This window comes from Drosophila santomea, chromosome 2R (assembly GCF_016746245.2).
Source record: "Drosophila santomea strain STO CAGO 1482 chromosome 2R, Prin_Dsan_1.1, whole genome shotgun sequence".
Classification (NCBI taxonomy): Eukaryota; Metazoa; Arthropoda; class Insecta; order Diptera; family Drosophilidae; genus Drosophila; species Drosophila santomea.
The window spans coordinates 18,066,027-18,080,339 of NC_053017.2; the positions used below are offsets into that span (position 1 = coordinate 18,066,027).

Consider the following 14,313-nt stretch of genomic DNA (forward strand, 5'->3'; position numbering starts at 1 on the left):
TTGGCGTTTGTTAGTTGAGTTGGGTAGTTGGGTGCGTTAGAGGCGATTTCTATTTAGAGCTCCAGAGGCACAAACAGCTGTACATAGGAAAGCCCAACAACTCTTACGAATGCGAATGGGAATTGGAATGGGAAAACGAATGTGGTGGAAGGCGAAACAACAATAATAATAAAGCCAAAAGGTGAGAGCGGAAAAAATGGAGAGAGCAGCGCCGCATTCGTGTTGTATTTGGCTTTTTATGACCGCCGCTGCCGCCGACGACGACTAATTTTGTCGATGATAGCCGTTCGGTTTCGTTTCGAGGCAACGTTTCAGTCAATTTTCAGTCGTCAAAGCAGGCGGACGTGCAAGCAAAAATTCAGCTCCAAACGTCTGGAAAATATTGAAAGAGACTTGAGAGGATTACGTACTTAAGAACTAGCAACTCGCAACTCGCAACTCGCAGCTCGCACCTCGCACCTCGCAAAAAACCGAAAAGAATAAGAACACACATTGCAAAAATGTCAGCACGCCGCGTCACATTGAACACACGCGTCTCGCGCGCCTCCACCTCCACGCCGGTGGGCGGGGCATCCACCTCCTCAAGGCTGGGCGCCACCTCACCCACCTCGCCCACGCGCACCAGCCGGCTGCAGGAGAAGGAGGAGCTGCAGCATCTGAACGATCGCCTGGCCTGCTACATCGATCGCATGCGCAACCTGGAGAACGAGAACAGCCGGCTCACCCAGGAACTGAATCTCGCCCAGGATACCGTCAACAGGGAGACCTCCAATCTGAAGGCGGTCTATGAGAAGGAACTGGCCGCCGCCCGCAAGCTGCTGGATGAGACGGCCAAGGAGAAGGCCAAGCTGGAGATCGATATCAAGCGTCTCTGGGAGGAGAACGACGACTTGAAGCCGAGGTAAAGCTCTAAGACAGCGGGTTTGGTATTGGTAACAGCGTATTATCAGCCAGTGATGTCATATGCATAAAGCCATGCCGGGCAACTGAAGCGAGGCACTGGCAGAAAATGCGGGTAACTTTGGGAGCTTTCTCAAGAAAGTGCGGAATCAATAATGCGCAATCTTTGCGATCTGAAAATAAGTAGTACAGTCGCCCAGTGATTTCTGGAAATATATTCCATTTTATGTAGTCAATTTTAGAAATAAGAGCATTTTAAAATAATTTATTTTGAATAGTTGACCAGAACAAAAGTTTCTGCTGGCTTGGCAAAATCAATAACAATCTGTATTATATTATGGTATTCATATGGCATATTTAAGATGTATTACTAAGTTTAGAGAAATGTTTTAGTAAGATAGGAACCCAAGTTTGTATGGTTATTTTCTTTATATGTAGGCAGCGACAGAGATAGATAGAAAACGGGGCAGACTGAGAGCGAGCGAGGCCGATGATGTCATGCCAAAAGCACATTTCGAAAGCCACGCACATGGGAACTCTCTCGACTCTTTCGGTGTTGTTTATTTTTTGCATTTACACTTCCAGAATTCATTGTACATTTTTATGCAAATGTTTAGTTCCCAGCTAATAAGTAACCACCAACAAAAATTGGGAAATCAAATAGCAAGAACCGAAATACCGCCTTAAATTCCAATGAAGGTTACAAGACTATGATGTCATGGCACCCAGTTACAGATCCATTTGTAATACCAGTTTCTGGTGTGATGTCAACAAAATGTTTGGCTGCTTAGGTTTTCCATTTGCGAGATTTCCGTTTCGCGTCGTTTGCGTTAGCGTTATCAGGCAATATTTATTTTTGGTATTTATTGCGCGATGAGGCCCAAAGTTTTTTTAAGTCATAATAGCCATATTTTGTTGTTTGTGTTTTGCAATGTGTTAACGAAGTTGCGAGTTTGGCTAAAAGGCGGGTGCCTAAATGTTGGGTAAACTTGATTTTTAAGCTACTTTAGGCGTGCCTTAAAGTGAAGAAACGCACCGGAATAACAAAGGAAATTGTTTATGATTAGATACGATAAGATTGCAGCAGAATTAGGGAACTTGTGGTATAAGAAGATAAAAGATTTCTCTTTTGTTGAATTTCCATATTTCTTTAACTATATTAATTTGTTAACTTCTGACTGTGCTTAAATATTTGAAATATTTTTAGTTGAATTTCTATTTTCTATTTTTCTTCCATGGTGACAATAGCATACATGAAAACAAATTAGGTCAGCGCAAGGAATTGGGGAGGAAAAATGGAACTCTAACACGCACACACAAAACGCACAAAATAAAAATGGGGAAATAAGGAAAATCTAGAACGCAAACAAAGCAACCTTGAATCTATTTTGTTTTTATTTCCCCATTTTTACACAACTTTTCTTGATTAGCTACGAAAACTGTTTACATTTTCTCGATGCAGAATCAAAAACAGAAAAATCGTGGAAACGGAATAGGAAATTTAGAATCCATAAAAATAAGGTTTCAAATATGGTCAAAACAATCGCCATAAAAGGCGCCGAACTATATAAATAATTTAAATAAATTTTTCATTGAATGCAAGGCATGTAAAGTCAATTAATCCATAGTTGAACTCATGGCATTTGTTATAAAGAATAACTTATAAACGTGCCAACCACGCGAGTCGCAGATTGACAATCAAAATTGCCAACCGAAAATATGCAGGGACTATTTGTGGAATTTTCGTGGCTATTTTTTTATAGCAAGTTTGTTTTTGGCCAAACAGAATTTCAAATACAAAAAATAAAATGCTTTGAACTGTATGCCACCCATAAATCACAGGGGGCGCAGCGGGGAAACTGGTCAGAAATAGCCGGGCTACTTTATGCTAATGGCATGTGACGACTTCTCCCAAGGCAAACAAAAACCTCGAAACGTTAAAGTATTTGATTCTTCTATGGAGGATCGATGAACGAGTTTACAAGCGACTATATCATTTAAATAAATAAAATGAATAATACATTTGCGATATAAAGAGAGCGTTTTAGCTTTCGAAAACAAATGTGAGTCGCCATGTGACTCAGTTATTATTACTCGATATAGATAAGTGACGTCATTTAATGAGCACATGTAGAAAAAAGTCAAAAAACAATTGACTTTATGAACCATCTACATTTCGAGGGATTACTCAGGCAAGGAAATGATATATTACTAATTTACAACGTCCTTTTTTCTTTTTTCTTTTGTAATAAAAGATTAATAATTCTATAATAACTTCCCTTTTACATTTAAGACTCGACAAAAAGACGAAGGAGGCAACTGTGGCCGAGAACAATGCCCGCCTGTATGAGACCCGCTACAATGATGTGAATGGCAAGTACAACCAGTCCTTGGCCGACCGCAAGAAGTTCGAGGATCAGGCCAAGGAGCTGGCTTTGGAGAACGAACGCCTGCGCCGCCAACTGGATGATCTTCGCAAGCAGCTGGAGGCGGAGACGCTGGCCCGCGTCGACCTGGAGAACCAGAACCAGAGCCTGCGCGAGGAGCTGGCCTTCAAGGATCAGGTGCACACCCAGGAGCTCACCGAGACCCGATCCCGTCGCCAGATCGAGATCAGCGAGATCGACGGCAGACTGTCGCGCCAATACGAGGACAAGCTGCAGCAATCGCTCCAGGAACTCCGTGATCAGTACGAGGGTCAAATGCGCGCCAATCGCGAGGAGATCGAGCTGCTGTACGACAATGAGATCCAGAACCTCAAGGCTGCCGCCAATAGGGCTGCCCAGGGATCTGCTCATGCCACCGAGGAAGTTCGTCTCATGCGCACCAAGATCGACGGCTTGAACGCCAAGCTGCAGGATCTGGAGAACACCAATGCTGGCTTGAATGTGAGTACCCCCATTGGCAATCAGATTTCCAGTTGTAATTTGAAATAACCATTTCCAATTGCTTTAGTCTCGCATTCGGGAGTTGGAGAACCTCTTGGACACGGAGCGCCAGCGCCACAACCAGTACATCGCCTCCTTGGAGGCCGAACTGCAGCGCATGCGCGACGAGATGGCTCACCAGCTGCAGGAGTACCAGGATCTGATGGACATCAAGGTGTCTTTGGATCTCGAGATTGCCGCTTACGACAAATTGCTGTGCGGTGAGGAGCGTCGTCTGAACATTGAGTCGCCCGGTCGTCCGACTGCCGATTCCGGAATCTCCAGCAATGGCAGCCACCTGACCGCCAGTGCCAGTTCCCGATCCGGCAGGGTCACGCCCAGTGGACGTCGCTCGGCTACACCTGGCATCTCTGGATCCAGCGCCGTGAAGCGTCGCCGCACCGTGATCGATGAGAGCGAGGATCGCACCCTGTCCGAGTACTCGGTGAATGCCGCCGCCAAGGGAGATCTGGAGATCATTGAGGCCGACGTGGAGGGACGTTTCATCAAGCTGCACAACAAGGGTACCGAGGAGATCAATCTGACGGGCTGGCAGCTAACCCGCATTGCCGGCGACGAAGAACTGGCCTTCAAGTTCTCGCGAGGATCGAAGGTGCTTGGCGGTGCCAGTGTCACCATTTGGTCCGTCGATGCCGGAACCGCACACGATCCACCCAACAACCTGGTGATGAAGAAGAAGTGGCCGGTGGCCAACTCGATGCGTTCGGTGCTGGCCAATGCCGACAAAGAGGTGAGAGTCTTGTCCATATACAACACATGCGGCACTTGCGACATCTGCCGCCACTGCAGACACCTCGAATTCGTGCTCGACCAGTACGATATGCTATAGATCTACACATTTCGAATATATAATTTACGATATATATTTTGCATTCCAGGATGTTGCCAGCTACGACCGTGTCCGTGCTAACGTTTCCAGCCACACCTCGCGGCATCGCAGCAGCGGCACGCCCAGCACGGGCTTTACCCTCGGTTCCGGAGCTGGCTCCACTGGCGTGAGGAGTCTCTTCTCCCTGCTCTTCTAGACGGGGACCACTCCACCTTCGAATCGGACTGGCTCGGCTTGATGATCAGGCCCATCCAAAACCACAACTCACCGCAGAGACTCACAGACTCCGAGCTGCACATTCACACCACACAGATCTGTTCTGCATACATAGGCACATGGATGTCTATCACATATCAAGCTAAATGTGAATTACATATGTACAACAATCAAATCTTGTTCAACTCTTAATGTTAAATGTTTAAGTGCCCTTAGTTGATGTCTTTGACTCTATGCGTCTCCTATGTTTAAGTAAGTTTTTTCACGCTCTACACTCTCTCTCTCTAATTTATGATGAGAACATGCATTTTGGTAAAAATACAAAAATAAATACAAATAAATGTTACAAGAAACTTGGCTGGAAAATCAATTAATGAGATTTCGCAGCCCGGTGTCGGTTGTTTGGTTGATATCTTTTTGCAAGGAAGCCAAATCGGCTTAGGCCAGAGGAGTTGGATTTGCGCGTGGAAAAGTTCTTGAGATGCTGTCGCGGCATTTTGCACTATCTGGGGTCCAGGACCAGGCCATAATGGACAGCTAAGTGGGGGAAATTAACTACAAGAAGTCGGGGGACAGGTGCAGCTGGGAGCAAAACTGTGGGCTAAAACCGAACGAGGTCAACGAAAAAGTTTTGCAACTTTACAACTTGAAAATAAATTAGGTTGGATCACGGGGAAAGGTCGAGCAAACTGGGGCCAAAGTTTTTAATGGAGCAAATAGACAGCTTCGGGCAGTTGTAGAAATACTATTAAACAATTCTGGGGCTGCCGTTCGAACTAATAAAGGACTCGGCTGTTTCGGATGCAAAAATAAAGCTTAGAAATAAATAGTTGCGGGCCTTAACAATATATTTCTTGGTCAATTTCTTAATCAATTGAATTTTGCAAACTGTAATACTTGAATCCTTAAGCGTCCCACTGTTCCAACTGCATCCTCCAGCTTACTCCACAGGAATTAGCATTGTCAGGAAGAAGAAGATCCTTTCACTTCGCGTCGCCAAAGCCATATTGCGTTATCTATTGTCCAGCCATTTCTCGCAGTGCATGGAGCAGCCACTAAGGCAACTTAGCGGCGCTTGAGTGAGTGCACGATTCAATGGAATGAATGCGAGAGAAAGGCGGCGGAGAAAGGTGAAAGCGGTTGAGACGGCTGAGATGGCGGAGAAGGCGGAGAAGGCTGAGAAGCGTAGGCGGGCAGACAGTTGACTTCAAAGTAGTTTTCCTCGGCAAAGTTTTTTCCTCCTTGGCGCACGTTTGCATGCGCATAATAGGATTAGTCAAAGTAATAAGTTGTTTTTCTACCTCCACTTTTAGCTGCTGATGCTACCTAGATTCCTGCTGCTCACAGGACCTGCTTTTTTCAGGATCCCTGCTACTTTTCCCGCCCAGGTGAGTGGGCGTGGCCAGTGGCAGTGCTTTGAAACGCACGCCTCGATGAGACAAAGCAGACGGGACAGACAGTTGAGGAGAAAGTTTCTTTCTTTTGCCATCTGCCTGCGAGTATGCAACATATTATGTTGCATGAAAACCAAAGCCACAAAGCCCAACAAACAAATAAAACACCAGAAACAAAGAGCGTTAAGTCTGCATGGAAAAACATAACATTTGAAATCTTGATCAATAAAAAATCTGTCGGCATCACAAGCTTAAGTTTCTTGATGTTTAATATTTTCCACAAAGATATGACTTTTTTCACGTGATTTGTTCACAGTCACCAAATTGCTAAGAAATATTTCAAAATGTTTGTGAAGTTTGTTTACCTTTCCGCAGTGCACGCTAGTATGCAGAACATTTCGAGCCCAAACCCAAACTTTCGGCTTATTGTGGTTTATTTAGTTGTTTTGTGAATTTTTGTGACCATTTTCGAACTTTTACCAGCTTCCGCTTTTCGCCGCCCTGTACAACTTGAGTGCATGGCACACGCTTATCGGTCACATCCATTCGGCCCCAAATCACACACACTCGAGCACACACACAAAGAGACTTTTGGGGCTTAGGCCAAGATTTTGGGGGCCACTGTGGGCCGACAGTAAGTTCGGGTAAGTGGACTTTGAGTGACCTTTTTGTGGGGATTCTGTGGGCATGGCCAATCGGCTACCGGGCTGTCCCCACACAGATTGGTCTACTGGTTACCGGCCTGGTTAGTCGAAAGTTCAACACACAATAAAATTATGCAAATCTTGGGATCAGCCGCCAACGATTTCCATTCATTCAGCTTCAGACACACACATATTCTGCGGCCTACGCACTTAGTTTCCAGTAGTTTCCTTTCGAAGGATGTTGCAAAAGTTCGACTGTGGTCTTACTTCGGGTTCAATTTTTGATTTATTAATTGAAATAATTGGGAATGTCGGCGAAGGGGTTGGGATTGAGTGCCAATGTGTCGAAGGAATTTATTTGTGCTTAAAAACCGAGAAGCCTAAGTGGAATATTCTCGATTTTAAATCTTTGGATAAGCTGCCACAATTTATGCAAAAGCTGAGCATCGGTTAAATAATTAAGCTTAAATGTGCCTGATATTGTCCGAATTTCGTTTTATTTAGCAAACTTATAATGATAAAATCCCAATCATTTATGAGCTGCAGTGACAATCATTTTTCACGAATTCCAATCACACCTAATTGATTTAATTAAGACAAACCACTTTATTATAAAATTTACGTTATATGGCATAATTTGGGTCAAGAGTGGTGCGATTCACTGTCTAATAAAGGGTATGGCCATCGAAAACAGAGCCACATTCAGGATGAGATTCAGGATGTGTGTGCGTGGCTGGAGCGTCTAACAACCCAAATAACTGCTTAATTTGTTTTTCCTACGACCCGTTCCATGGAAAACCCCTGCTTATATTCACCTTTGCTGTTTGCTTGCACAGCAGCCACAATAGCAACAATAGCAAGAACAACAGCAACAGCAGGCGATGAGGGTAAACAAAGGTTGACCCGAACCCAAACTCAAACTTGAACCCAAAAGCCCAGAAAACCCCCTCTTAAAACCGTCAGCTGGCTGTTAGTTTGTTGACTTTAATGGACCAGTTTTCATGGCAGAGGAGCGAGTGGCAAAAGGATACGCCGGAAAAACTGACATCGCCTGGTCACATGCGGTTCAACGCCCAGAATGAGCAGATTTTCCAACAAGGCCAGTTGAGGCGGGCGAAATTATTTGCCACTTTTTCGTAGCTCTGGGCTTTAGAGGGTTAAGAGCGTTCTGGGCTTGTTTATGCCTAAATCAATTTGCCGCATGAACGGGTCTTAAGTGTAAGCGAAGGGAAAAGGATTCCCCCAAAGACCCGCCCCGAACTCCGTTCCATTCATATTCATACGTGTCCCGGACTAAAGGATTATTAGGAACTTTCCGCTCCAAAAGTGAGACGTGAGTGGCCAACCTTAAGGCGATGCTTGTGCTATGAGGGGCGGCAAAAAAATGTGCAAAATTAATAATAACAAATTATAAAGGCATTCCCCGAAAGGGGCCACCACATCCTGCACTGAAAGAATTTATTCTGTTTATAAATATTCTGGAATTGTTTTGCCCGAGGCAACCAAACGCGCACACATCAAGTATTTGGGCCAGCTCAGGAACTCATCTGCATATTAAAGCCGCAAAAGAGACGCAAAGGCGGCTGAAAGTGGAGAATGCAGCTATCCACAAGGATAGACATGATGTTTGACCCCTGTGGAGCTGCATTCCTGGCCATATGCGAAATGTGGGTCAAATAAGGCAGAAAGGATTGTGCACACGGCCATTACGTGATGCACGTGCCACACCTCAGCAGGTGGGCGTGGTCCGATGTCTCTGCCTGCGCCTTTCCCCTCTCCCTATCCCTATGCCCGCCCCTTCCGCCCACTTCCGCCCTGTCGAAAATGCCACAATTCATCTTTTTAATCGCGACCCATAAATCAAATGTGCGCTGCAAAAATGCAGGCCAAACGAAAAACTTGTGCACAAACAAATTCTGATGCACACTTCGTGGCGCAATTTAAGTTTCACAGCAAAATTATAGGGGAAATAGTCATAGATGTCTACTCACTAATTGCTCTCAAAGGGTTTCATCAAAGCGTATCACGCATTAGATATGCATTTAAAATAAAATGATATTCCCATGGGAGTTGCAAACAAAATGAAATATATGTAAACTATACATTTAAATAGTCAATGACTCTTTAAATTGATTTGGCAATATCCATTTGAAAAACGATTTTGTTTATTATGGATATATGTAGTCATAAATCTCCAACGTGATGTCTGTGGGCAGCAGGTCGATCAAAACCCAATTAACTTGGGTTGCTTAACGAAACAGCATCCGCCCCCTTCACGCCGGCCAATAATATTTATTAGAGAGCAGGCCAAATTAGTTGGCCAAGTGAGGAAATGAGGAGCGGAGAAATGGAGGAAGGGACTGCTTTCACCTACCTTCACATAAATCAAACTAAACGCTCTATGCGTGTCCTTTGTTGACCATGTTCTGGTCGATTGTGGACCGAGTCGTTAATTGCCTTGGCAAACCCCCATAGCCCTCGTCCTTTCGTCCTTACGTCCTTATGTCCTTTGGAGGCGGTCACAAGGTATAGTAAAAATATTTGTGTTTAATTTGGTTACACACATTTTGGTTGCTGTAACTGCAAATTGATTATTACCAGCCAAAACGCAGGCAAATGAACGAGCCCCGAGGCCAGCGGGGTCAGGGGGATCACAAGTGGAGAATCCTGGCAATGGAGCCGCAATCTGAACAACTCTCTGCTCCCCATTTCCCTTGCCGCTCCATTGGGCTGCGGTTTTTGTCAACGAGCAGAGCGACAGACTCGACGACACTGCAATGTTGTCGGTCGTCATGGGTTAACATGGCTAGGTTGCTGCACAAGGGTGTGGGCACACTGAGCGAAAATCTTAAAAAAATTATAGAATATAGAACCATTAATCCTAAATTATGATAAGTAGGGAAAGAATTTTGTTACCTAACCTGAAATTTCTCTATAAGCACTATAATCTTCCATATTTACAGGACTTCATAGAAGTTCTTTGAACATAAGTGACTTAAATAAGATATACTTTAAACCTTTAACTTTTGCTAGACTTTGCCTTACAATTTTCTAATTAGAGTTAATATTTCAGTTTGTGATTGTGTACTATTCTTTCTCACTGATGGAGCATGCAGAAGATTCGCCACAATCGCGAATCTGGATGCGAACTGGGAGTCGTCTCCGGTTTCAGTTGGCAGTAGGGCGGTGCAGCTTCAGCTTCAGCTTCATCTCCAGCTAGCCCCTCTCCCCACTATGATTACACAAAATTGAATGCCGTGCATCCTTGTCGTGAATGTGTCTACATCTCTGCATCTCTGTGCTCCGACCCTGGCTGTGTGTCAATTTGAGTGTTGAAAAGTGGTCTCCAGTGGCGGCGGTTTAGTTTGCTTTTCGCGTCTGCCCCCCCGGAAAACGCAACCCGCCCTTTTGGCATTTCGCTCCTCTGGTCCTCTACAACGTGTGTATGAGACTCGCGAATTTCTGCTTGCCATTTGTGTGCAGATAACTTTGTTGTTCGCTGTTTGTTGTTCTCCGTTTGCATGCCCGAGAATGTGCGGAATGCGTGTGTTTTATTTATACCCACCCACCCACTTGCCACCCCACTCAACTTGCCACCCCGAACTTTAGGCATTCGGTCGGCGTTTTGAGGCAAATGTATTCCAAACTCAAATTCAATGCCAACGGAAAAGTTTTGCTACTTAAATGTATCTGGAAGATACACTGGGTCGTAGTTTTCATATACAAATCAAATGCACTTTCAGCTATCGATATTTAAATAGGGTATCGACTTCTCTATTGCCTTTTAAGGCTTCAAGAGCATTATTTTTAGAAAACTTAGCCAAAAATAATTGATGCTAAGAAAATATTCCTAATGGCCAAAATAGCCACCGTTATTTTTAAACTCCTTTACCCCAAAACGACGCAAACGAATGTATATGTGAAAGTTATATTCACACATCGTAAATACAAATAAAAGTAAAGTTCGGTAAGCTTAATTACAGCACACAGTGTGCCAAAGTCCGAGACACGAGACCAAGTGGTTGCATACTTCCATCGAGCAAGTTGCAAGTTGCCGGGTATTCGATGCCCCAATACCCCACCTCAGAGTCGCTAAGTAGAGCAAAGAACATACTCGTTACTTGTTTCTTGTCGATTGAGCGAACCAACAAAAGCCGCAACAACTTGCCAACTAAGTTCGAGTTGCTATTTGGAAACCTCCGAGCCACAGAGTTCACCTCATCTCACCCTCGCACCCCGGCAAAGTTCACCATCACCAACACCATTCTGCTAGCCAAGTTATCAGCCGCAAATAGGCAGCGTGTACACATGCAAATGTTCCCCAAGAGAAACCTAGCACTCACCTCGAATGTTGTGAAGACGATTTTCTCAATGGAGCCGAAGTAGCGTTCCCACAGGACCTGTGTCTGCTGGCGGAGGGCGAAGATGCGTTCCGCCGGTATGGAGCGCACAATGTCGGGCACCTATATATGCAAAAGAAATGAGAGAAGAGAAGAGAAGAGGAGCGGTATTAGTGGTTGGTATATACACAGTGCAGGCGTAATCCCAGCTTAATAGATGCAGCTCATCCCGGCACCGGGGCAACAATGCATTAATTTAGAATGCACAGCTTAATTGGTTAAAGGGTTACGGCCACCCACCCACAGGTGCCATTCATCATAATTGCAGGGCAGGAGTGCTGGTTGCCCCACTAAATTGCAACGCCATAAAGAGTTTGCCTAGCCAGTCGGTTAGAGTCGAGTCGAGTTGTGAGTCCGTGCTCAAGTTTCCTGCTCAAGTTAACTTAATTAATTGCATTTCCTGCCAATAAACTACAAAGGCAAACATGCCAATGGACGGGGACAGGAAGTGCAAGGGGAAAATGAAGAAGGAGCAGCAGGAGCAGGAAAATCAGCTCGGCAGAGATGGTGGTGGGCAGTGGGGGGGGTGAAATCCCAATGGGCAAGCCAATTGGCAAACATTGGGCCAAGACTTTGTCGCGAATGAAGTGCGACAGCAGTGGAAAGAAAGTTCACAGAGAGAACAAATATCGCAGGCGTACTTTTGAAGCACGTCAAAGTTTCAAAAAACTATGCTAAACAAAAATACTTGCTTCTCTCGAATCAGTGAAAATCTATGTTTGATAAAGTAAGTGACTGAATTGCAGTTGCTTCTTATTTTTTATAGTAGATTACATGGAACTATTTTTGACACAAACATGTCGGTGCTATTTTCTCTGCGTGCAACAGCAGCAATTGGAGGCGCAAGAGCATGAAGAAAAGGACACTGGCAGGCAGGCAAACAAATGAAGCAGGACACGCGCACAGAGAAGGAGTGTCCAAGGGCTTTCAGTGCGGCGTAACACGAAAAGGTGCGGACACTGGGACAAAGAGCTGCGAACCACTCACCTGGCTCTGATTGGGAAATCTTTGCCGCAAACAGAGACTACCAGTGGACTAAGCGCTTCTCCTAATGGAGCAGCCATAGTTGAGCCTTAAAGACTTGAGCGGGATTCTTGGTGTCTTTCTATTCAGTTTACAGGGAATTATCACCGTCTTTTGCTAGTAGTTTTGTCAACAGCAATACGTAGTTGTTGGGATTTGAAATTTTAGGTTCAAAACATTCAAAAAGCATAGCAAACGATAAATACAGAAAAAAGTTATTTTCAAAGTTGACTTTATCATGAAAGTTTTCGGCCAAAGACACGCCGGCGAACAGGTGCACAAATCTTGTTGCTCCGTTACAGAATATTCATCAACGGCAAATGGCCAGACATTTAAAGGGGCCAATAAAAAGTGCAACAAATATTTGTGACGCCGTAAAGTGACAGCTCTTCGGGCTGTTTTCAAAAGGGGGCTACACCTCCCAGCCATCCAAACAAGCGGCGCACATAAACAATGAAATCGCTTTGACCAAACGACTCCAAAAAGTGGCACACGAGCTACCTTTCAATTTTTCATATATATGTATATTTTTGTATATATAGGGGCCCGTATAAACCCATCCACAGATATCAATGAATATATATGCTCAGGCTCACCTGCAGCAGGAGGCGCTCATCGGCCCAAATGGCGGCCTGCTTCCAATCGATTTTCGATTCAAACGGCAACACCCAGGCATTGGACAATAGCACGGGAATGCAACCAGCCTGCAAGGCTTCAAGGAATCTGCAAAAAAAAATAAAGGAACGAACATACGAATACGAATATGAAAAAATGGCATTGTGAAATGTAAAATGAAAATTGTTTTTTTATGCTTTTCACCCATTTTTTATTACGTTTTTATTTCTTTTTTGACTTTTTCCGAGGCGGTTTTGTTTGTGCTTACCTAAAGGAACCCAAACGACGTCCGCGCGGCACCAAGCAGAAAGTGGAATTCTGCAGTAGGGTCTCGTAGTCGTATCTGCAATCGAGGAGGAAAAGGGAGAGGAAATGAGTGAGAAAGAGCGGGCAGAACATGTAAATTAGTGTGAGCCATGGCATTGCATAATTAGATTCTGGAGCAATTAATTGAACAAAGGTGCCTGGCGACGAAAATGTGAACCCAAGGATGTGCAGTCATCCGTTGAGAACTTAAGGGCATTACGATATGATAATGGATGGGGGGTGGCGGGGGGTGTGTTAACGAATTCGGTTCTCAAGGAAATCAAATTTGCAAACGGGTGTAAAAGAGTTAAAAAATGGTTTACGTAGCTAAAAATTTCCTTAATACAAAATACAAAAGAGTATTTAGTTCCGGAATTTGGTGGAAGACAGATTCCTCAGCATTAATTTTGCACGACTCGGGTTCGTTTAGCTCACATTTAAGTAAGGGTTAAGGGACTTGCTTTCCTTCAGACTACGTTTCTCTTAATTTTTTATACGTTACTTTCCTCTACTCCACGTCTTATTCCTGCTGCTTAGCATTTGAAACGCTTCTATGCAACTCGTTTTGCTCTGCTCTTTGATATTCGGCGGAATTTCAGTCATTCCAGCTTCATGTTCAACAGGGCGTATGCTTAGCATTTGCTCACATTACTCATACGCCACGTTACCCGACTACGCAATGTGCTGAAAATTGTAATCTGAAAGAAGCGGCGGGGGGAACGCTTTAGGCGAAGTCCAGAGCGCGTTTGTGTGGCCATTTCAATCTTTAATTCGAAAATCAAAGCCACGAAATGCATCAAATAGCCATAATACGTATACGCCATGTACGCCAAACATTGAATCAGGTGTGTGCGTGTGTGGGTGTGTGGTTGTAGGATGTGCATTGTCCGCTGGGGTCGGTGGCTTAGTTGGGCGGGAATTAGGTGCTTTTGGAGTCGGACAGAGGGAACGGTGTGCTGGCAGTTTACAAGTTAAGTTGCGCGTAAAATTACATGTAGTTGGTCATGTTCTGCCCTCCAGCCAACGTGCACAACCATC

The 14,313-nt window shown here is 44.6% G+C and overlaps 2 protein-coding genes and 1 long non-coding RNA gene across 5 annotated transcripts in view; 2 read left to right on the forward strand and 1 right to left on the reverse strand.

The window, feature by feature from the left end:
- LOC120446043 (exostosin-1) overlaps nt 1–14,313 on the reverse strand; it is a 60,969-nt gene that overhangs the window by 11,576 nt on the left and 35,080 nt on the right. For both annotated transcript variants that reach the window (XR_005615805.1, XM_039626816.1), the window contains exons 3-5: nt 13,238–13,312; nt 12,951–13,077; nt 11,275–11,394 (exon numbers count right to left, since the gene is read on the reverse strand). Coding sequence is in view for 1 of the 2 variants with exons in the window: in XM_039626816.1 (XP_039482750.1) it covers nt 11,275–11,394; nt 12,951–13,077; nt 13,238–13,312 (322 nt within the window). In the remaining variant the exon portion in view is untranslated. The remainder of the gene's footprint in view (nt 1–11,274; nt 11,395–12,950; nt 13,078–13,237; nt 13,313–14,313) is intronic.
- On the forward strand, nt 302–5,246 carry LOC120446046 (lamin-C). 2 transcript variants are annotated; one of them, XM_039626819.2, is made up of 4 exons: nt 302–901; nt 3,194–3,788; nt 3,856–4,661; nt 4,727–5,246. In XM_039626819.2, exons 1-4 carry the CDS (start codon nt 501–503, stop codon nt 4,845–4,847), a joined length of 1,923 nt encoding a protein of 640 aa, XP_039482753.1. In that variant the 5' UTR covers nt 302–500; the 3' UTR covers nt 4,848–5,246. The 2 variants fall into 2 exon arrangements, with proteins under 2 accessions (XP_039482753.1, XP_039482754.1); XM_039626820.1 differs by having other exon boundaries at nt 305–901; nt 3,856–4,578.
- LOC120446051 lies at nt 12,011–12,927 on the forward strand. Its single transcript, XR_005615806.1, has 2 exons — nt 12,011–12,058; nt 12,163–12,927. It is a non-coding gene; the product is annotated as an uncharacterized LOC120446051 (long non-coding RNA).

Coding starts and splice junctions, on each gene's coding strand:
- LOC120446046 (XM_039626819.2), top strand. CDS start 501: ATGTCAGCACGCCGCGTCACATTGAACACACGCGTCTCGCGCGCCTCC. Junction 3,789..3,855: donor ACACCAATGCTGGCTTGAAT/GTGAGTACCCCC, acceptor CAATTGCTTTAG/TCTCGCATTCGGGAGTTGGA. Junction 4,662..4,726: donor CTCGAATTCGTGCTCGACCA/GTACGATATGCT, acceptor TTTGCATTCCAG/GATGTTGCCAGCTACGACCG.